We start from the raw sequence: 23,096 nt of genomic DNA on the forward strand, positions 1-23,096 counted from the left end.
CAGTCTTCGTGTGTAACAGATAGAGAATGAAGACAAAAGAACAGTAATCTGACAGTTACTAAAAATGCATCACTCAAGAGGATGAATAGACCATTTCACTATTGGCAAATAGCGTAAGGTACACATCGTGCATGAGAAACATTCATTAAAATCTGTCCTAGGTCAATGTTACCTCTTCAAAATCTTGCACTGAAGAAGAATGCATGGCTTCTGAGCCTTGCTGAGGCATTTCTTCATCAAGATCCTGCAACAAAGAAAAGATGGCACAAAGATTAGACCAAGTGCTCTTCTTGCAACTGTACTGGGCAGTCCTGTGCTTCTGTCTTTAATTTGCATGTGTGTGTGTGTGTGTGGGGGGGGGGGGGGGGGGGGGGGGGGGCTTTCCACTCAAGAAATGTTTTCTTCTGAAAAAAATACTGGCTACAATAGTTAACAACTGATTCCTTTGCAATCATCCATCCTCTTCCACTTATCCTTATCAGGATTGTGGGGTAGCAGTTTTGGGGCCTATACCAGCTACCATAGGGCAGTACAACCTGGACAGATCACCAGTCTAACATGGAAGGACAAGCATTTGCATTCACACCAAAGGGCAGTTTTGAATCACCAGTTAACCTAACCCCATAAGCTACATCTTTGGACTGTGGGAAGAAGCCAGAGTACACAGCGAGAGAGCCCATGCACTACCAGCAGTAAAAAGTGCCTAAAACAAGTTAAGTTGTATAGTACTATCTATCTTAATGTTCAAGCCTGAGTTTCAAACCACATAGAAACAAAGCACATGTAGTCAGTTCTGCATGCTGTAGGTCAAACTGTCAAGAAATACGAGAAGACCCCTCCTAAAACCAGAGTGATGTCACCATGAAGCAAACTTTGACAGAGTCTCCCAATAACAGTGTGGTCCTCCTAAGTCACATTTGGGTGGTTAACACACACACACACACTCAGATGTTATCCAGACTTGCACTTTGAAACAATGAAAAGGACCTACAAGCCACGGTCCATGTAAATCACATCACACCCAGGTGACTGCCAAACACACACACACACAGCATCCATAAAGAATGATGATAGATTAAATTATTAGTTCATTAAGTGGTACACTGGATTATATTTACCCTTTCAGGCTCTGGATGTTTCAGGTCCAGATCATTGTTTGGAAAGCTGTTTGGTTGTGGCTTTAGGCAGCTCACAGTCTTCTGAATCTGGCTGGTCTCAGTCTTCGTGTGTAACAGATAGAGAATGAAGACAAAAGAACAGTAATCTGACAGTTACTAAAAATGCATCACTCAAGAGGATGAATAGACCATTTCACTATCGGCAAATAGCGTAAGGTACACATCGTGCATGAGAAACATTCATTAAAATCTGTCCTAGGTCAATGTTACCTCTTCAAAATCTTGCACTGAAGAAGAATGCATGGCTTCTGAGCCTTGCTGAGGCATTTCTTCATCAAGATCCTGCAACAAAGAAAAGATGGCACAAAGATTAGACCAAGTGCTCTTCTTGCAACTGTACTGGGCAGTCCTGTGCTTCTGTCTTTAATTTGCATGTGTGTGTGTGTGTGTGTGTGTGTGGGGGGGGGGCTTTCCACTCAAGAAATGTTTTCTTCTGAAAAAAATACTGGCTACAATAATTAACAACTGATTCCTTTGCAATCATCCATCCTCTTCCACTTATCCTTATCAGGATTGTGGGGTAGCAGTTTTGGGGCCTATACCAGCTACCATAGGGCAGTACAACCTGGACAGATCGCCAGTCTAACATGGAAGGACAAGCATTTGCATTCACACCAAAGGGCAGTTTTGAATCACCAGTTAACCTAACCCCATAAGCTACATCTTTGGACTGTGGGAAGAAGCCAGAGTACACAGCCAGAGAGAGCCCATGCATTACAGCAGTAAAAAGTGCCTAAAACAAGTTAAGAAGTTGTATAGTACTATCTATCTTAATGTTCAAGCCTGAGTTTCAAAAAATTTCAACATAGAAACAAAGCACATGCAGTCAGCTCTGCATGCTGTAGGTCAAACTGTCAAGACATACGAGAAGACCCCTCCTAAAACCAGAGTGATGTCACCATGAAGCAAACTTTGACGGAGTCCCCCAATAACAGTGTGGTCCTCCTAAGTCACATTTGGGTGGTTAACACACACACACACACACACTCAGATGTTATCCAGACTTGCACTTTGAAACAATGAAAAGGACCTACAAGCCACGGTCCATGTAAATCACATCACACCCAGGTGACTGCCAAACACACACACACACAGCATCCATAAAGAATGATGATAGATTAAATTATTAGTTCATTAAGTGGTACACTGGATTATATTTACCCTTTCAGGCTCTGGATGTTTCAGGTCCAGATCATTGTTTGGAAAGCTGTTTGGTTGCGGCTTTAGGCAGCTCACAGTCTTCTGAATCTGGCTGGTCTCAGTCTTCGTGTGTAACAGATAGAGAATGAATATACAGTGCATTTTTGAAGAGGCTTTTGAAACATTAAATAAACTGTATGAGAAAGATAAGTTTCAAGCTATTGTCTTTAAAATATTCACTGTCATGTATAGAGAATTTAAGGCCCTATGATTAAGAGACAAATAGTCAGTGTGATTTCTTTATTTTTTAAGCCATTGCTAAAGGAGTAAAACAATCACCTGTAGCAGCAACGAACTGTCACTAGGGCCCATTTATCTTCAAGGGACAAAATTTAAAATGAATCTAACTAAAGAGGCTACACAGCAAAATCTCCAGTGTTAAATTAACACTAGAGAGTGTCTATATGGGTCCACACAACACTGTTGAGTGTTGAATTAACACTTTTGACAGTGTTATATGTTTAAAAGTAACCTAGTCAGTTTTGAAGATTAACAAAGACTAACACTGAGCAGTGCTGATTTTCTAACACTGGAATATTTCTAACATTTTGAGTTATTTTCCAGTGTTAGAAAATCAGCACTGCTCAGTGTTAGCCATTGTTAATCTTCAAAACTGACTAGGTTACTTTTAAACATATAACACTGTCAAAAGTGTTAATTTAACACTCAACAGTGTTGTATTTAACACTCAGAGGTGTGGACCCTTATAGACACTCTCCAGTGTTAATTTAACACTGGAGATTTTGCTGTGTAGAATCACATTAAACATCAATCACTGTTAAAATTTAGAAACCGAAAGCCATTTTTTATTTCTGCATACCTGCTGATATTTTTTTAGTGCTTTTAGAGGGCTTTGATGTGGCAGCCATCACAATTGCCTGTTTTCCATTAGTACCTACCCCTGTTTTTCCAGTAGGTTATAGTACCATGTAGTTTTTCAGTAACTACTGCACCAAGGTTCCAAGTGATCCAAAGTGATCAGAAAATTTGACATAGACTGAATGCCACCAGGTGGCTGGTCAATGGTGTCACTCGATAAGTTATGAGTGCGCCTCCTTCGTGAAAATCCAAGCCATCATTTTTGAAACTCTGAAATGTTTGAAATAGCGACCAAAATTAACAGCGTGATCCCTGAATTGAACACTAAAGTATAGACTGAGCAGCAGGCATTTTGTCACCTTGACGTCCATGCTTGCTGTGGCATTTATATCACTGGATGCTCGGCTGCATTGCTATAGTTACCCCAGGCACAGTAGGTGATACTCAATTTCAGTGAAAAACTAGATGCCCTAAGTCACGTTAAGCCAATTTGAGTAGGTACAAATGTAAAAATGGCTTAGGGTATGCAATTTATCAGTTCCAAAAAGTACAATTGTAGAAATACCTTGCATCTCCAGAGCCAATCCGAGTCACCATAATTATAGTCTATTTCTTCGCCTGGACTTATGTCTCTGCTTGCAAATAAGCATAGATGGGGCTTTCCATTGATATTTAATATTTTCATCTTAGCACTTGGACTGATGTGGTTGTCGTTGACAAGTCTGCCTAATGACCCATCTTCTTGAGATGCATCCACACTGTGGGGTTAGGCAAAAAAGTATTAGCTTAACTAGTTAGTTAGGAAGCTTTTTTTTTCATAAATCAAAAGCAATGTGTCATTTAATCTTAATCAAACTACACTGATATAATACGCACCACCAGAGTTTTCCATCAAACTTGAATTCAAACATGAACACCTTCAGGCTGTCATGATAAACTCTGTGTCTCCGCTCACATTCTTCTTTTGTTATGAGTTTACCTCTGTATTCCAAAAGAAAGTCTCCTTTTTGGAATGGAACAGTCGTGAAAATGCCCCGACCTGAATTGCAGAGGCATACCAAGTGAGTGACAAAAGACAAAGTGACAAACTCCAAATCTAATCCAAACTAAAGACCAACTTACCTTTGAAGGCATTTATGTAGTGGATATCAAGTCCCAGTTTGTCCCTTCCAGCAGAAACATGACAGACTGCATCCTCCCGTGGAGGAATGCGTCTCCTTCGCATGTTCTCCTGTACGTTTTGATTGGCTGTATTACCAAAGCATATAAAGTATTACGATTATCGTCATCATTGTCATCATCATCAGTAGTAGCAGAACTAGCAGTAGTGTAGTTTACAGCATAAACACAGCTGACTTATTCATAGTGCTAATTTATGCCTTCTTTTAAAATGTTAAAGGCCTAGTACTCAAAATGGCGACATGTGACATTTCTGTAATGGCGACTGCAGAGAGTGATACAAGTACTGAGAAAGCTTAGGCATCAAAACTGTAAGAAGTTTTTTCTTCAGGCATATAAATAAATACACGACTAAATACACTTATACCCTTGCTTTTATTTTAGGGCTGTCAGCAGAATGACAGACATTGGACAAACTGCCCGAAATTAGCTAACAGCGACATCAGGGATTTTGACTCAGACTGCGCTGGTTTAATTGTTAATCGCGTTAGTCGCGATGTCGGCATTAACACGTTTAAGCCACAATAATGCTTTAACACCGAGTAAATCCTAACACGGGTTAGCCCGCTTTATCGCGTTGACGCGGTTAGTCGTCAGCCCTATTTTATTTACTCAATGACAAACGCTGGGGCCGTTTTACTTCTTCAAAGACTCACTAACAGTCCATAAAGCATAAATTAAACCAGTTTAATATAGGCCTGTGCACCTATAATTTCATATAGTATTAAAGTCATGGTGCATTTTACATTAAAAAAGGCTTACCTTTGTGTTTTTAATCCGTCTTCGTATTGCCGTCGACATACACTTGTTAAAGGGCACGCGCGCGAAAGTTGTGGCGCCGTTTCCTGTAGGTACCGCCTATATATATAGCCTACCAATCACAATGACTTCCGGCCGTGTGTATTGAAAATGTGTATTAAATTGCAGTACCTACACACATCCACTCTAACTCGAAACGTCGCTGTGCAATACACTGGAATACACAAAAATCAGGTGAGGGGTATAGGTGGACTTTTAAGAAAATCAGAAAATCTTTTAATTATAGTTTAATAAATGAATTTACACTACAGTTTAAGCAAATACAGGTCAAAAGATAAATAATGACCTCATAAGAAGTAGAAAAAATTATTATTTAGACACTTAAAAATGCATTTACAAGTCATGTTTTAGGGGGACACATGAATACACAGCAAAAAGTCGAAATGTCCCCGGAGCCCAGGTACAGCGCAGGTCAAATGTCAATCCATACCACATAGACACACACACACACACACACACACACACACACACACACACACACACACACACACACACACACACACACACACACACACACACACACACACACACACACACACACACACTAACTAAGTAACAGGACAACTAACGTGGAGTCGCATGCAATGATCCCGCGTCGGTGGGAGCTCCAAGACTCTCCTAAGTAGCTCCCCCGACGAGCCCTGATCAGCGGCAGGTGTGTGGCTTTGGGTGTGGCCAGTCCTTCCACAGGGCCACACCCCTCAGGCCTGCAGGTGGCTGAGCTCCATCCTCCAAGCATACCCGCAGACGTACACACACACACACACACACATCTACAAGCATGGAGAAGAGCAGCAGCAACACCAAAATACATATAATAATAATAATAATATAATACATAACTGCTCAGGGATCCTGGGTCGCCCAGTCCCAGGACCCTGACAGAGCAAAGGATAAGATGTTCATGTTCCTCATACACAGAATCCTTGTGATTTTTTATTGTTTCTCTCCAGTGTGTCGTTGTGATTGTTTTTGTTTTTTCACTGAATGTCACTGTAAAAACATTCTCAACTTTTAGGATGTATAAGTTGGGTTTGAGATCCTGAGTCACTCCTTTACCCTTTGTCCAAAGTGCAACTAAATGTACGTGACCTTGTTGAGTAAAACCCTTCTCTGAGCTTTGTGTTGTAGTTTAAAAGGCACTGGTCTTCAGGTGAAATTAGTGGGTGATGAGATTTGTCTTTTTCTGCTTTTCTAATCTCTTACACCTTTGAAAGCTTTCATAAGTAGCTTTGAGTTCTGGCTCCTGCATTAAATTCCATTAACAGCTAACTGGAGGCCCACTGAACAAAATCATATCAGCTAGCCCAAATTGCAGCTGATTTTGTTGTTGAGCCCTGCCTTAGTTGTTGAGAATCATCAAATTGCCTCAAGATTGTATTAATTTCAGCAAATTGGTGATTATTATAATTTGCACACTCAGCCAAGTCCTAAACTTTTTTTTTCTCTTTAGCTTGGCATTGGCAAAGTTATAATTAAACAAACTTTGTGCAAAGTTTAAAAAAGAAAAAAAAAACTACTCTTTATATAATAGCATATACACTGGCTTGCAAAAGTATTCGGCCCCTTGAACTTTTCCACATTTTGTCACATTACAGGCACAAACATGATTCAATTTTATTGGAATTCCACATGAAAGACCAATACAAAGTGGTGTACATGTGAGAAGTGGAACGAAAATCATACATGATGCCAAACATTTTTTACAAATAAATAACTGAAAAGTGGGGTGAGCGTAATTATTCAGCCCCCTTTGGTCTGAGTGCAGTCAGTTGCCCATAGACATTGCCTGATGAGTGCTAATGACTAAACACAGTGCACCTGTGTGTAATCTATTGTCAGTACAAATACAGCTGCTCTGTGACGGCCTCAGAGGTTGTCTAAGAGAATATTGGGACCATGAAGTCCAAAGAACACACCAGACAGGTCAGGGATAAAGTTATTGAGAAATTTAAAGCATGTTCAAGGCTACAAAAATATTTCCCAGGCCTTGAACATCCTACGGAGCAGTGTTCAAGCAATCATTCAGAAATGGAAGGAGTATGGAAGAAGGTGCTCTGGTCAGATGAGACCAAAATGGAACTTTTTGACCAAAATGCAAAACGCTATGTGTGGTGGAAAACTAACACTGCACATCACTCTGAACACACCGTCCCCACTGTCAAATATGATGGTGGCAGCATCATGCTCTGGGGGTGCTTCTCTTCAGCAGGGACAGGGAAGCTGGTCAAAGTTGATGGGAAGATGGATGGAGCCAAATACAGGGCAATCTTGGAAGAAAACCTCTTGGAGTCTGCAAAAGACTTGAGACTGGGGCAGAGGTTCACCTTCCATCAGGACAACGACCCTAAACATAAAGCCAGGGCAGCAATGGAATGGTTTAAAACAAAACATATCCATGTGTTAGAATGGCCCAGTCAAAGATCTAAATCCAATCGAGAATCTGTGGCAAGATCTGAAAACTGCTATTCACAAACGCTGTCCATCTAATCTGACTGAGCTGGAGCTGTTTTACAAAAAAGAATGGGCAAGGATTTCAGCCTCTAGATGTGCAAAGCTGGTAGAGACATACCCTAAAAGACTGGCAGCTGTAATTGCAGCAAAAGGTGGTTCTACAAAGTATTGACTCAGGGGGCTGAATAATTATGCACACCCCACTTTTCAGTTATTTATTTGTAAAAAATGTTTGGAATCATGTGTGATTTTCGTTCCACTTCTCACGTGTACACCACTTTGTGTTGGTCTTTCACGTGGAATTCCAATAAAATTGATTCATGTTTGTGGCTGTAATGTGACAAAATGTGGAAAAGCTCAAGGGGGCCGAATACTTTTGCAAGCCACTGTATGTACAAGAAAATACCAATCAGCAACTTTTAAACAGTATTTTGAAATAGAATTTGAAATCGATACAGGTATTAAGCATACAGTTTTGTTTTTGTGTTAATGTCCAGGCAATGCTGATAACACATTTTCTAAATGCAATATTTAAAAAGAGCACTTGACAAAAAGCTTATCTCATATCTCAAAACATATCTTGGCATGGTGTGCCCAAGTGGACAACCAAACAGAAGATGAACACTATCTGAAAGTCATGTCCTTAAGAAATGGGAAAGAAATCCAGCAAAGACCTGACACAGTATCTAAAAGATGCATCTGAGCCTTTGGATGATCATTCTACTGTTCACTGAATCCTTAATGGAAACAGTCTTTGTTTAAGGATGTCTGCGAAGAAGTCGTTCTTAAAAAGAGAAACAGGGAGAAAGAGCTGATGCATACCAAAGTACACAAGAACTGGACTGAAGAGTAATGAGTCCAAATTAGAATTCTTTAGTTCAAATCATCATCATTTCATCACCAATAGGGAAGATAGGGAACAGATCAGGAGAGAGGTGAGTATGAGTGACTATCTACAGGCATCTATACAACATCCACAGATGAGCTTTGAATGCCTTTCAAGAAGCCTGGAGAACTATTCCCGAAGACTACATGAAGAAAGCTGCCTGAAATAGTTCAGGTTGTGTTGAACAATAAATGTGGTCATACCATAAATTGACTTTCAAATATATTAGAATTGCACAGACTCTGTTTTTCCTTTATGAATTGTGTTTCCATTTTTGTTTTCACCTAGATTTGTCATTTTTTACTATTATCCAAAATACCATCAACCTGTTGTCGTCGCCTAAACTGTAATATCCTAACCTGTAGTTTTGATAAGCTTTATCTTACTGGGAGAAAGGATATGGTAAAATGATGGCAATTCTTTTTTTAGCCTCTTGAGAGGTTTTGTGTTTTCTGTCACTTCTCAAGGCTTTAATGAATGATTAATGATCCCTCCATCTATTGATCATCAAGAAGCTGCAATGAGGCTTCCATGCAAAGGCTGATGAAAGTTTAATACTCCAATCAAAAAACTGGTCCCATCCTTCCTTTGACAGGAGGCAAGAAGTGTCCCATTATCTTGTACTGAGGCCTGCACAAATTCCCAGCAACACATAGAATTTCCCAACACAAAACTTGCGTTACTTTTGGGAAACTAAATGACGTTTTAGCGAAGCTAGAAGGCCATAATGTGAATTAGCACAGACTAAATCCTGGTTTTCTGACTTGAAAGTACATCTATTACACAAAATCACTGTTCCCATGTGTTTCATGATCCACACAGGCAACTTGATTATTTTCTAAGCAATGACGTACTGTATATGAAAAGTTATTTCACAAAGACATTTAGCAAATTAGGAGAAGACTGCGCTGAAGTAATTTAGTGGAAGCACAGCAAATCTATGTACTACCTGGTCGTGTTTAGGAAGCAGATAGAAAAATCTATTCTAAATTCCTAGAAAAATAGACACTCTTATTGGATATGCCTGCAATAAATTAAGTTACAGCTAACTCGATTATTGCTCAAGGATTGTACCTTTTTTCCTTTCCCCCCTTTAATAGCACATTTTTTGTGATTCAGTGTACTTTATATTTAAATCGACTTATTAAAAGACTTTAAATGTAAGGAACTTGCCAGTGTTCTTGATGACAGTGACCCAGCAAGCACAATAAAGTGAATCATGCTTTACTCATTCTCAAAGGGAGCCTGATTCTGTATACATAAGCACTGGGTGCAGCAGTAACACATAAACAAAGGCCACACCGAACACATCTTGCCACCTACAGGTGCATTTTGGAGTGAATTTGCATATGCCCTTGAGACAGCCTCTACTGCCTGTTAATATTCTCCTCACCATTAACAGCATTATTGCGTGCACGAAACCTCTCTCTCCTCAGGTCCCACTCTTCATCCGACCATTACCCTCCTTCGTGCGTATACGTGTTTCTGGTAATAATTCTCTGCATGGACTAGCACTTTTAGTCCATAGAGAGAAATCAGAGGTGTGTATGTTTGTGTTGTGTGTGTGCCTTGTCTCCCTGTATGTATTGGGTGTACTTGTGAACATTTATTATTCCCATCTCTAATAACTTGTTTCTGCTGTCGTTGTGACCTTGTTGGTGATAGTTTCTAACCTGCTTAGCTTGAACAGACCCAGTGAAACTTTGGGCTGACATCAACTCCAACACTTATTTACGAGTCCAGTAGGTTTAAAAGTATCTGACAAATGCACACAGTAAGCCAGATAGAGGAAAGTACAAAGGCAGTGTGGGGGCGGTGACTATAACTGACCATCCTGTGCTTCTCTGAGCATTAGGTGAAGTTGTTCCCTGTCCTCTTGCTCCTTCTGCGCCTCTTTTTTTACTCTTGCCTCCCTTCAGAACAGCCAAGGCAGCACTTTGAGGCTGTGGCTGTGAAAGGAGGCCACAAGTTTACCTCACAAATAAATCTCTCTCTCTCCCCACTAAGTTTGACCTCTGGGAAGAAGTGGATCAAGGCCTGAGGCAAGTTCTTACTTAGAGGAAAGTGCACTACTGCACAATTCTGTAACTGCCTAAACAAAGGTGGAGAGCGATACAAATTTACAGGCTGAGAGGAGTTTGGGGGCAGTTTTTTTTTTTCCATTTACACTTTTGGATCTCAGAAAGTTAGAGTTCTCTTTGATGATTTTCATTCAGCATATAAACTAGATGTGATGCACTAGAATCCTTTGCTGCTCTCCAATCACTGAGCAAATCATAGACAATTTTCTCTGGAATCATTTTAACCTTGCAGATTCCCTCTACTCAAACTTTTACTCAAAGCTATCCTTATGCTAACTTTAAACTGAAACATGATTTATATACCCACAATATGAGTAATACGAGTGTACACTCTGTCAAGCAGGGATTTTGCTATTTCTGAAGTACTTCCCAAAGGTAGAATACAACTAAGAGCCACTACTCACACATTGCATACCATGGTAAATGGTAAATGGCCTGTATTTATATAGCGCTTTTACTAGTCCCTAAGGACCCCAAAGCGCTTTACATATCCAGTCATCCACCCATTCACACACACATTCACACACTGGTGATGGCAAGCTACATTGTAGCCACAGCCACCCTGGGGCGCACTGACAGAGGTGAGGCTGCCGGACACTGGCGCCACCGGGCCCTCTGACCACCACCAGTAGGCAACGGGTGAAGTGTCTTGCCCAAGGACACAACGACCGAGACTGTCCGAGCCGGGGCTCGAACCGGCAACCTTCCGATTACAAGGCGAACTCCTAACTCTTGAGCCACGATCGCCCATCACAGATGGACAACTGTTATAATGCACCGCTCTCTTTCAGCAGTGCATTATACTATAAAACTCAACACAGTATTTGTCATCATCTGGAAAAATGCATTCTGTATAATGTATGTTCATAACAAAAATGCACTGATGTTGTTGAGACAGCTAATAATTGTGTAACAGTGGTGTTACAATTATTGAAACTGAAATAATCGCTTAAACAGTGTCTGAACATGTTTATTCATGTACTTAAGTATTTATATTATTTTGCCAGTAACATCTCTAGTTATATGTTCCTCTACAAAGACCTTCTTATAGAATTAAAACTGTAATGTAACGAAAACAATTAACTGAGTCCAACAGAAATGACTAAAAAGATTGCTGTAAGCTACACAAATCTCATAAAACAAATAGACATGTCCAGTATCCTGAGGGTCATGTCCATATGTTTAGAACAGAAGATGAATCCAGCACTTTTAAAAGGCCAGCTTCAGCAATCAGCAAGTCTGTGCATTTTTATGTGCCCTCAGTGCAAAACACTTATCCTGTGTAATAACAATCTTTGCATGCATGCACATCTTTGGTAAAAAACATTCAGCTTATCCTTGACCTCAGTGTACATTGGGCTATTTTATTGCTAGCCATTAGGACATTTATGTAATCCATTTGTGGTATGGGGTAGTGTTTATTTAGTCATACATTTATTCATGCAATCAGCACAGTCCGAGCAGCCCAGGTTTCCAGTGTAATGATTTCCAAGCCTCACCTGACAAGCTGTCATATGCTTACCAAAGTTTCTTTCTAATGCAGCACGCGACAATATAACTTTGTTAGAAGCATTTTTGCTTTAAATTTGTTAGTTTAGTGACACCACTAAGTCTACATTTAAGGCTCAAAGTCACTTGTAGGCCTTTCAGTGGTGTGTGCACAGTTCCAAAAACAAAAGAAGCTCAGATTAATCCTGTTAACTTTTGTCGTTTGAATCTCCTCCTCCTTCATATTGGCCTACTTGTCGCTCTTTATTTGTCTCTGCCTGCCTCATCTATTCCTCTCAACCTCGGAGTGTGACATACTGTTGACACCGGATGGGTTGAGGCAGACAGACGACTGATGAGATGAAAGTCAGACGTGATGAAAGCTGATAGAGCCAACAGCAAACTCATTTACAGACCGGTCTCTGCCCTCCTGGGACAGACCTCCTTTTGTCAATATTTTCTGGAGTATGACATGCTGCAAAATATTTAAACACACCTACTGATTTTTGAATTACAATTTTAGAATTAGTACTGCTGAAATTGCAGGGTTGTTTTTTTTTTTTTTTTTTTTAATGGGAAAAGAACAAGGTGAAAAGTACAGGTATGATGTACAGATTATGAACACATCAGTGAAATTGGGCTTCCCACTTTCTAAAAATGCCTTTTCCCATTGCTAAACACAAAACTAGCACAAACTCCCAGGTAAATAAGTCAACGCTCATTGTAAAATATTGTGTATCCTCCTGATTTCTTTTTGATGTGTTACAGCAAGAAGGCTCTGCTTTCAAACGTGCTGGCCAGTTCGGCCCTTTCTATGGGGAGTTTGCATTTTTCTATGTGCTTTTATGGGCCCTACAGATACACATTAGTTTAACTGATAATTAAATTAGCTGAGATGTGGGTTTAAAACTGTGCTGCTGTCTGGCTGTCTGCATTAGCCCTGTGATATACTAGTTGTCTATCTAACATGTACCCAGCCCTTTGCCCCTTTACAGCTGGAATGAGCTCCAGACTCCCTGTGATCCAGTGCAAGTAAAGATATGCACGTACCATCCGAGTCTTTTTTATTACCAACAAAACATTGGTTATTACCTGCCTCAGAGGTTGACTAAAGCTGACAATGAGCAAACAACAACAACAGCTAGTTGTAAACTAACATTATGCCAGCTAATGTTAGGCTTGGGTTTCCTAAAAATCACAGTTTCCCTCTGATAACAGTTTTATTATCGTCTCATATTGTATGACACTTTATTTGCTTAGTCTAACAATGTTAGAACATTGTGACGCCCGGCGTCAGTTAAAAAGAGGTTAACTGCCAAACATAGAAAATGATGTCCTCTCAATACAAGCGAGGATTCTTTTTTTATTTTTTTTTTATTTTTGGCCTGTCCCGTTTGGCTCTTTTGCCATCAGAATTGTTGTCTAAAGGCAAAGAAAGATGCCCAACGGATTTACTTTACCAAACTGACCATCCCAGCCTTGCCGTAATGGTCCATTTGATTCACCTTTTATTGTTTATTTTATTTTCACTTACTGAATACGGGACAGACTTGACTGGGGGAAAGAAGGGGAGAAAGAAAGAGGGAAAGAGAAACAGCTGAGAAGAGGGACGGGGGAGAAGGGCGAGGATTCTTTCTTCCTGGATACATGAACATTCTGATCTGCCATGGCTAAATATTGAGGAAGTATTATGTAAACCATCCTCACCTGTTAACTTTTTAGGGAAATGTTTAAATGACTTACCTCACGTAATAAAGCATAACCCACTGATATATAATGCTATGTGGACGTGGGGAAAACTGAGAAAATTTTTTAACAGTAGTCTTCCGTTTAATATCTTGTCAACGTTTATAAATAATCCAGACCTTCTGCGACAAAACAAATTAATACTTAGTATATTACATTGACATTTCTGGCAAGGAGCTCAACTAATCAGGAAATACTGGGGACCTACCTTACCATTAATGTGCTGCAGTTGATCAAATGTTTTACACCGCTGTCTCGAAAGCCATTAGGGCACCTTATTTTCTTATGTGCTTCCTGAGCTTTTTAGCGTGTACTGGTGTGTTCCACTGTTGTGGGGTTGGGCAAAAAAAATAAAAAATCTCGCTGTCTAGTTTTGCCAGATGAAAAGACGCACACACAGATACAAACACATTAGATGGAGTATGAGTTTCTGCACCAGTGGGTGGTTTCAGTGAGCAAAGACATGATGTGTGTTTAATGTGTTTGTTCTTTAAAGCTGAAATAAATTTGGGACAGTATGTGAATGTCTGTTAGGTTTGCGCTTATCTCAAAAAGCAAGAGTGAGAGAGAGCACCAGAGACTGATGATGAGGGAGAATGAGTTGTTTTCACATCATGTCGAAAATTTAACACCTGTTTTCTTCTGCTCTTTGCCATTCAGGCTTTTATCTAGTCTTTATGCTTCGCTGTTTGTCTGTTAACTGTGCTCTTTGCCTTTATGTCACATCACTGCCATGGCAAATCCTGAGGCAGAGCCCTCCTGGTCATTCTTACTCATCCCTCCCAGCCATACTGTCCAGCCAAATATCCTGAGGGTGATTGGGTCTTGGCTGAATGTGCCTAAAGGCCTTGCAGTAGCCTTTCTGAAGAGAGGAAATGTTAGCTATTAAATCATTTCTTCAAAGTGTAAGGCTGGATTTTAAAATAATTTCATTCATCTTGTGACTTAATATTTTATTGCAATGCCAATAATGTATGAATTTAAACTTGTTCTTTGCTTGCATATACTCCCATAAAATGTCTGAAAATGGTAAATGGACGAAGTCTTATACAGAGCTTTTCTACTCTAACTGGGCACTCAAAGCAATTTATACAACTTGACTCATTCACACCAGAACATTTTTCTATGCTCTTTCTATGTAGGCGCTTCTAACACTCACACACATTCATACTCCAATGGATGTATCAGAGAGAAACTTCGGTTTAGTATCTTGCCCAAGATTATTTGGCATCCAGACTGGAGCAGACAGGGATCAAACCACCAACCTTCTAATTAGTGACTTGGTCTACTGCCTGAGTTACAGCCACACCACATGAGATTTAAATGTAGGATAAAATGCAAAAGCAGTGATGGCTTGAAGCAGCCTAACAAGATTAAATCTAAAAATCCTCAATTTTACTCCAAATATTTGACATGTTGGGATTTTTCCACTGCTGCCTAAGTGTACTAACATCACTAAGTGACGTATAGCTTATTTCATCACATTAGTTTTTGCACATTTCTTTCTGATTTTGCTGGCATGAAAGTAGATTTGAAAGCACACAGACATGAATGCACTTATGTAGCATAAGGAGCTGCACTGACGTATTGTTTGAATGTTTGAATGGCCTTATTTTAGGATGTTGTTAGTTGGTTTCTTGGCATTGTAACTTTTGTTACAGTCATAAAACGATAATGATAGGGTGCTTTCATAAGGTGTTGTAGGTGTATAAAGGCTGAAAAGTAAGTAAGTAAAGTAAAATTTTATTTATATAGCACCTTTCATGATAAAAATCACGAATAAAAATCAACCAAAAGCAAGTTTAAAAAGATGAGTTTTTAGCTGTTTTTTTAAAGCGACCACTGAGTCACTGAGAGTCACTGAGAGTTCCACAATTTGGGGGCCACAGTTACAAAAGCTTTGTCGCCTTTTGTTTTCAGCCTCGTGTGTTGGACAACCAGCAAGCCCTGGTCACATGACCTCAGGGACCTACTGGGAATGTATGAATGTAAAAGTTCACTTACATATGTTAGTGCTTGTCCATGCAGAGCCCTGAAAGTCAAGGTCAAAACCTTAAAGTGGATTCTGAATTTAACGGGGAGCCAGTGCAGCTGAATCAGCAGGGGTGTGACATGGGAGTACTTGGAGGACTTGGTCAGAAGCTTTGCAGCAGCATTCTGAACAACTTGCAGATGCTCCAAAGAGGCTTTACATAAACAAGTAAACAAAGAATTACAATAATCCAGACGAGATGAAACAAATGCATGAATGACAATTTCTAATTCGGAGTGCAATACAATGGGACTCAGCTTAGCAATGTTTCTCAAGTGATAAAAACAGGAGCGAACCAGAGATTTTACATGAGCATCCAAAGTCAGAACTGAGTCAATAGTAACACCAAGGTTCCTGATAGACGGTTTGGCAAATGTAGCAAGTGGACCCAAGTTTTCCATAACACTAGGTACAAAATTTTTAGGAGCACAAACAAGGACTTCAGTCTTCTCCTCATTTAGTTGAAGAAAGTTTCCAGCCATCCAACCTCTAATGGAGTCTATGAACTTATGCAAAATCTGTAGCTTGGAAACATCATGGGGCTTAAAGGAGATATATAACTGAATATCATCTGCATAGCAGTGATACGAAATGTCCTTAAAAGTGCTCAATAAGTGTTGCAGAGGAAGTAAATACAGCAAGAACAATAAAGGCCCCAAAACTGAACCTTGTGGCACACCATAGGCAAGAAAAGTAGAAGAGGAACTGTACTTACAGGTAGCCACAGAAAAGGATCGTTCATGCAAATAGGATTCAAACCAGTCCAAAGCAGCCCCTGATATACCCACCCAGTGTCTCAGCCTATCTAACAGAATATGATGGTCCACAATATCAAAAGCAGAGGCCAGGTCCAACATCAACAGAACGGAGCATTCTCCTGCATCACATCTCATCAAAATGTCATTGGAGACTCTAAGAAGTGTAGTTTCAGTAGAGTGAGCTCTACGAAAGCCAGATTGGAATTTATCCAGAATGCTGTATTCATCTAGAACAGCTATAAGCTGCTTAGCCAAAACCTTTTCTAAAATCTTAGCAATGAACGGTAATTCTGAAATTGGTCTGTAGCTACTAAGAAGAGAAGCATCAAGCTTAGGTTTTTTTTAACAGTGGGAGAATAACAGCATTCTTACAATAAACAGGGACCTGACCAGAAACCAATGAGGTATTGATAATTGTGAGCACACAGGGACCAATAGACTGAAAGACATTTCTAAACAAACGTGTATATTAAAATACCCGGCTAGAACCAGTCTGGACAGCTTCAAAGTCGAGGATAAAAAGTCACCGAACTTTAAAAACATACTCTTTAGGCCAGGTGGACGATACACTACAGCGCAGTAAAACGGATCTTTATTTCCAATTCTAACCAGCTGTAGTTCAAAGGATGAAAAATGTCCGACCAACACTGTGCGGCAGTAAAACCGGCTTCCAAACACCGCAGCGACACCTCCTCCTCGACCCGACGTCTGAGGCTGGCTGATGAAGGAGTACCCACTCGGGCAAAGTTCAATGAAGGATGAAAAGTCACCATTGCGCTGCCAGGTTTCAGTTAGAAATAAGAAGTCCAGTTTCTTGGAAAGAATAAAATCGTTCAGCAAGAACGTTTTATTAGTCATTGATCGAGTGTTAAAAAGCGCCACGCTCAGCGAAGTAGAAGACATATTATTAACAGAAGCGGCCCGATTTAGGGGACGAAGAAACAGAGAGTTCGATCCATGACGCTCATAAATTCCACTCACCGCGGGGATGGAAGGCCAAACAACAGGAGAGTCTGGATGAACACTCCTGAGGTAGCGCCGTCTCATAGATCCAGGCACAGCTAGTCCCCGATTCCAGAACAGTCTGAGTTTTACCTGGACACCTGCTCTTTTTCCTCTCCTCCTCTGTGACTTGCGTGGACACAGAAAGGCACCACTGATGACACCTAACGAAGATCCAGACACCGGTGTCGGCAGCGGAGGATGGAAAATACCATAGGAGGATGAGGCATCTTGACTTATCATAAAGGATCGGATGGATAATAGCGTCAGGCGATCATAGCCGTGCATGCACAAAAGGATCCAGACGCAGACTCAAGCGCTAGCAGAAAAAGACACTTTATTATAATAACAAAAGGTGACCCGGGAAAACCAGAGAAGCAAAACGAGGAACTAAAAAAAACCCGGGGAAACAATGACGTGAGGAAGCCGGAATCGGGACCGTGGGAGGCTGCAACAGAAAGGGGAGAAGATTACTAGTGAGCCGGGAAGCGGGGGAACACATCAAGACTGAGTTAGAATAGTTGGCTTACGATCAGCACCGGGTGATCCAATTGAGCAGGAGGACAGGCAGGTGGCAGATACTGGACGCCGGATCGAAACCACAGAGAGGTGATTAACGGACTGGCGTGGAGCATCCGTCAGCGCAGGGTTAAGTAGCTCTTCAGGTAATCACCCCGATGGAAAGCAGGTGTGCCGGTGATGGCCCAGCCCGGGGTGTGGCTACCCGAGCATCACACACTCCACAGACACAGGACCACAGACCATGACAATTCTAGCCTGTTGCTAGGTGCTAGCAAGGTGATGCTTATCATATGTTATGCATAATTGAGCTTTTGTAGTTATAAATTAGACAGTATTTCCATGAATTGGTAATCAACTTGATGACATCATAATATCTGATATAGATAAGAACCTACAGGGACCTTGAGCAGTATCCACACTGGAAGTAACATGGCGACCAAAACGAATGACGTCAAGTGACTAAGGCTGAAATAATCACTGGCAACTTTTGTTATAGTCATAAAATTACTATTAATGTGGCATAGACTATAAATAAAATAGACGTGACAGTCAATGCAAAAGGGTTCAGACATTTTTTAAGGTGCACGTTTGAGACATTTTTTTCATTTCCCCCCAAAATTATTCGTTTAACACAAGTTATTGGGCTACATCTGATTTTGCTGGAATGAAAGTAGATGTGAAAGCACACAGACATGAATGTACTTATGTAGCATAGAAGATAGAAGCAAACTACTGATCCTATCGCATTAGTATAGATCCAGTATCAATACCAGGATTGATATATAAGGTGGGCCATTTATATGGATACACCACAATAAAATGGGAATGGTTGGTGATATTAAAGTCCTGTTTGTGGCACATTAGTATATGTGAGGGGGCAAACTCCTCAAGATGGGTGGTGACCATGGTGGCCATTTAGAAGTCGGCCATCTTGGATACAACTTTTGTTTTTCCAATAGGAAGAGGGCCATGTGACACATCAAACTTATTGGTAATGTCACAAGAAAAACAATGGTGTGCTTGGTTTCAACGTAACTTTATTCTGTCATGAGTTATTTACAAGTTTCTCTTTGTTCACAGCCATTGACATGTCGAAGAGGTTAACACGTGAGGAGGGGATCGAAATTGTGTTGTATTGTACTGGTGAACGCAGTAACCGGGTCATTGCTGCAGATTTCAATGCAAGACACCCTACGAGACCACCCATCTCCCATGCTACAGTTAGCAAACTGCTTGCTAAGTTTTGTGAACTTGGTTCAGTGTTGGATTTGCCAAAATGTGGACGCAAGAAAACTGTCACTAATGAAGAAACATCAGTGGCTGTCCTCATTCAGCAAGAGCCCACAGCGTAGCACTCGCCGCATGTCACTGGAGAGTGGAATTAGTCGAATATCCCTTCGGCGGATATTAGCTACTCACAAATGGCACCCTTACAAACTCCAGCTACTGCAGCATCTCAACGAGGATGACCCAGATCCGCGCACAGAATTTGCAGAATGGGCAAACAAAAATTGGAACAGGACCCTCAGTTCACGCAGAAGATTTTGTTCAGCAATGAGGCAAACTTTTATGTGAATGGTGAAGTTAACAAACAAAACCACCGCTATTGGTCTGACACTAACCCACATTGGATGGATCCCTCCAAGACTGTTGGAACAACAAACAAGACTGTTTGGTGTGGTATATGGGGTACAACGATAGAGGGTCCATTCTTCATCAATGGAAACCTCAAGGCCACTGGATATTTGAAATTGCTACATAATGATGTGTTTCCCTCTTTATGCACTGAAGCTGGCACGTTCCCTGAGTTTTTCTAGCAAGATGGTGCACCACCACATTATGTGTGCCAGGTCCGAGCATTCCTAGATGAACAGTTTCCTGGAAAGTGGATTGGTCGTCGTGGGCCAGTTGAATGGCCCCCAAGGTCTCCCAATCTGACCCCCTTAGACTTTTATCTTTGGGGTCATCTGAAGGCCCTCGTATCTTCTATGGTGTGAAGATACGAGATGTGCAGCACCTGAAACTACAGATACTGGATGCCTGTGCTGGCATTTCTCCTGCAGTGTTGCTATCAGTGTGTGAAGAGTGGGAGAAGAGGGTTGCATTGACAATCCAACACAATGGGCAGCACATTGAACACATTTTATAAGTGGTCAGGAACTTGTAAATAACTCATGACAGAATAAAGTTACGTTGAAACAAAGCACACCATTGTTTTTCTTGTGACATTACCAATAAGTTTGATGTGTCACATGGCCCTCTTCCTATTGAAAAAACAAAAGATGTATCTAAGATGGCCGACTTCTAAATGGCCACCATGGTCACCACCCATCTTGAGGAGTTTGCCCCCTCACATATACTAATGTGCCACAAACAGGACTTTAATATCACCAACCATTCCCATGTTATTATGGTGTATCCATATAAATGGCCCACCCTGTAGATACTATCAAGATTTGGATTGATCCGACCACATTTAGCTCCAGTTTGGGAACAGCTTAAGATGTACCTGGGTGCCAAATTTGCTCACTGATCTCCTGATGTTTTAGACAGAGTTTGGGGACAAAACAATGACAGACCGATTTCATGTATTATAATAGGACATGCATTGTTTGGCTTTGGCTTACCGCTCATGTTTTTACAATACAATTTCAAAAATTTCTATCTCAAGATTTCACCTACCCTCCCGCATCTACGAATAATCTTAAGCTTCTTTGATGTTAATAGAGGCTCTAGGTCCCTTATATCTCATTCATTCATTAGGTAAATATGTTATGGCTTTATTGTGTTGCAGAACATCGACTATTTAATTCACTTCCCACACAATACATCTGCCTATAATGTTTCTGCTATGATTAACATAGGTATGATATGGTAAATTTCTGAGTAAGGACTTAGAGATTGTCCCAAGGTTTCAATATTTTGAGTGCTGAGAAGGGCAGAGTTACAAATCGTTGAAGCCTGGATGCATACAGCTACGTCCTGCAGGATCCGTAACCTGCAGAAGAGAATGGATAGGTACCCAGCGTCAGGGGTCAAAGATTTTGAGATGGGTTGTAGACATGAAGAAAGTTAGCGAGGTACTGATGGGCAAGAGTGTTAAGGGTGTTAAGGGTTAAGTAATTCACTGGGTGCCAGTGTAGAAGGATCTGAGACTTTCCTGGAGATTTCAGAAAGGATTCAATTATAGTAGTCCAGGCAGAAGGTGACAAAGGTGTGAATGAGTATTTGGACAGGATAAGAAACTGAAGGTTGGATAAATGAGATGCCTCAAAGGTGGACATATGCAGATGTGGCAGCAATATTAAGTGGGGTTGTTTTTGTGTCAGTGGGTGGCAGGTCAGCCCATTTATGCAGGCCAGGAAGTACTTTCTTTAAATTGGAAGACCTCAACTGACTACAGATTGGCTTGGTTTAAAAGTAGGCTTTCTGAGCATAGATCAAGCTGCTGTGAGCTACAGAGTGCAATATTGTTTCTGGGGTTCTTGCAATTGGTATGCACCAGTCTTTAAATATGTTATTTAAATTTTTTTTGTGTTTTTGTTCTTTTGAAATTATGTTTTAAGGTCACTTTCTTGTTTTAACTAGCTGGGATATGCATACAAGATGTTTCTTTTTCCTTCTCCTGAAGAATATACAGACTCTGCACTGTACTCCCAAACTTTAACATCTTTTAAAATATTGTTTACTTTGTTGTTACTTTGTTGTTACTAGCTGCCACTGTTGAAGTTTGTTTTTAACACTAAGCTATGTACTTTGTGGCACCAGAAGTTTGTAATTGATTTTTTGTTTTTTGTAAACATGATTCATTAATCTTTGAAAATAAATAGAAATACATGTATTTTAAATAAATTACCATTTGATTTGATACCATGTCTGATTTTCTTTTTTTTAACTTTGCAATTTTTTCTGGGTTTAGCTTTTCTCTTCGAAGTCACGCTAGTCACACAGATTTGCTAACAGATTTTATGTTGATGTAGGTGATGATGTAGGCGGATTGTGATCAGCAGTGCATTGAATGTTGAGGGATTAAGTGCAGATTACCTCTCCAAAGAGTAAGACTTAGACATTAAACAAGAGTGGTCTGAGAACTGACCCTTGGCTAACCCTTTGAGTGACAGGAAGTGAAGATGTTGATGCCATTGTGATGAGAGACAGGACTATTTTATCCTGAAAAAAATCTACTTGCTGAGGGCTACTGGATTTCTTCTGAGACTAGAGTAGCAGACTGTCAAAGGTTCAGAAGCCACCATGAACACACTTAAGTCCATCAGGAGAAGGGGCACTGACCTCTTTTATTTTCTTGAGTGAGATTTACTGTTTTTATTGCTGTTTATGTGGCTGTACAGATCAACACATTGTGATTTGATACTGAATTGGTGTTGCCACTGAAATAGACCAGATCGAGAGTGTAGAGTCTTTTAGGAGTCTGAGTGCAAACATGCTACTTCAAATCAAGGCTCTCAAACAAGTTCTAGCAATCAAACAGCTACTGGGCAGCCAACATGTGTTTGAAAATCCCAGAATAATGGCAGTTTACAGAGAGTTTACAGAGTGTTACTGGCTTTTTCTCTCAAAATGACAGCTCCTACAGAGATACTTGTCATAATCTTACACTGTACAAGAACAAAAACAATGAGATTTTTAAAAGAATTACATTACCTGACCCTTTCTAGTAAAGGTTATCCTGTTCCCGCAGGACTAATGACTTTACTTTCAGTTGTGCTAATCCAGTAGCAGGCTTATGAATTAGAAAAAGGACAGACATGACTGAAGGAAGACTAAATTTGGCAGAGTCTTGCACTCTTGAACCTTTGAAGTGAACTGAATCCCAGATTGAACAGCTGTATCTTTCCTTTTTTTTTGCCGGAGGCAGCAATCCACTCCTCTTAATCAGGCAGCAGGGTGGAATGTTTTCACCCGATGGGGTTT

General features: G+C 40.5%; 1 protein-coding gene across 2 annotated transcripts; it reads right to left on the reverse strand.

Annotated features, from left to right (window-relative positions):
* Window positions 1-2,295: 2,295 nt before the first annotated feature.
* LOC146711077 (histone-lysine N-methyltransferase set-1-like) lies at window positions 2,296-5,736 on the reverse strand. Of its 2 annotated transcripts, XM_085453779.1 has the most exons (5): window positions 5,139-5,736; window positions 4,320-4,445; window positions 4,074-4,236; window positions 3,763-3,955; window positions 2,297-2,441 (listed from the first exon to the last, which is right to left on the reverse strand). In XM_085453779.1, the coding sequence occupies exons 2-5, from the start codon at window positions 4,420-4,422 to the stop codon at window positions 2,313-2,315; spliced, it is 588 nt and encodes a 195-aa protein (XP_085309905.1). In that variant the 5' UTR covers window positions 4,423-4,445; window positions 5,139-5,736; the 3' UTR covers window positions 2,297-2,312. The 2 variants fall into 2 exon arrangements, with proteins under 2 accessions (XP_085309904.1, XP_085309905.1); XM_085453778.1 differs by having other exon boundaries at window positions 2,296-2,441; window positions 4,320-5,736.
* Between the last annotated feature and the right edge of the window lie 17,360 nt (window positions 5,737-23,096).

This window comes from Copadichromis virginalis, linkage group LG4 (genome assembly GCF_057382275.1).
Source record: "Copadichromis virginalis isolate Kocher_CV1m ecotype Utaka linkage group LG4, C_Virginalis_male_GT1.1, whole genome shotgun sequence".
Lineage (NCBI taxonomy): Eukaryota > Metazoa > Chordata > Actinopteri > Cichliformes > Cichlidae > Copadichromis > Copadichromis virginalis.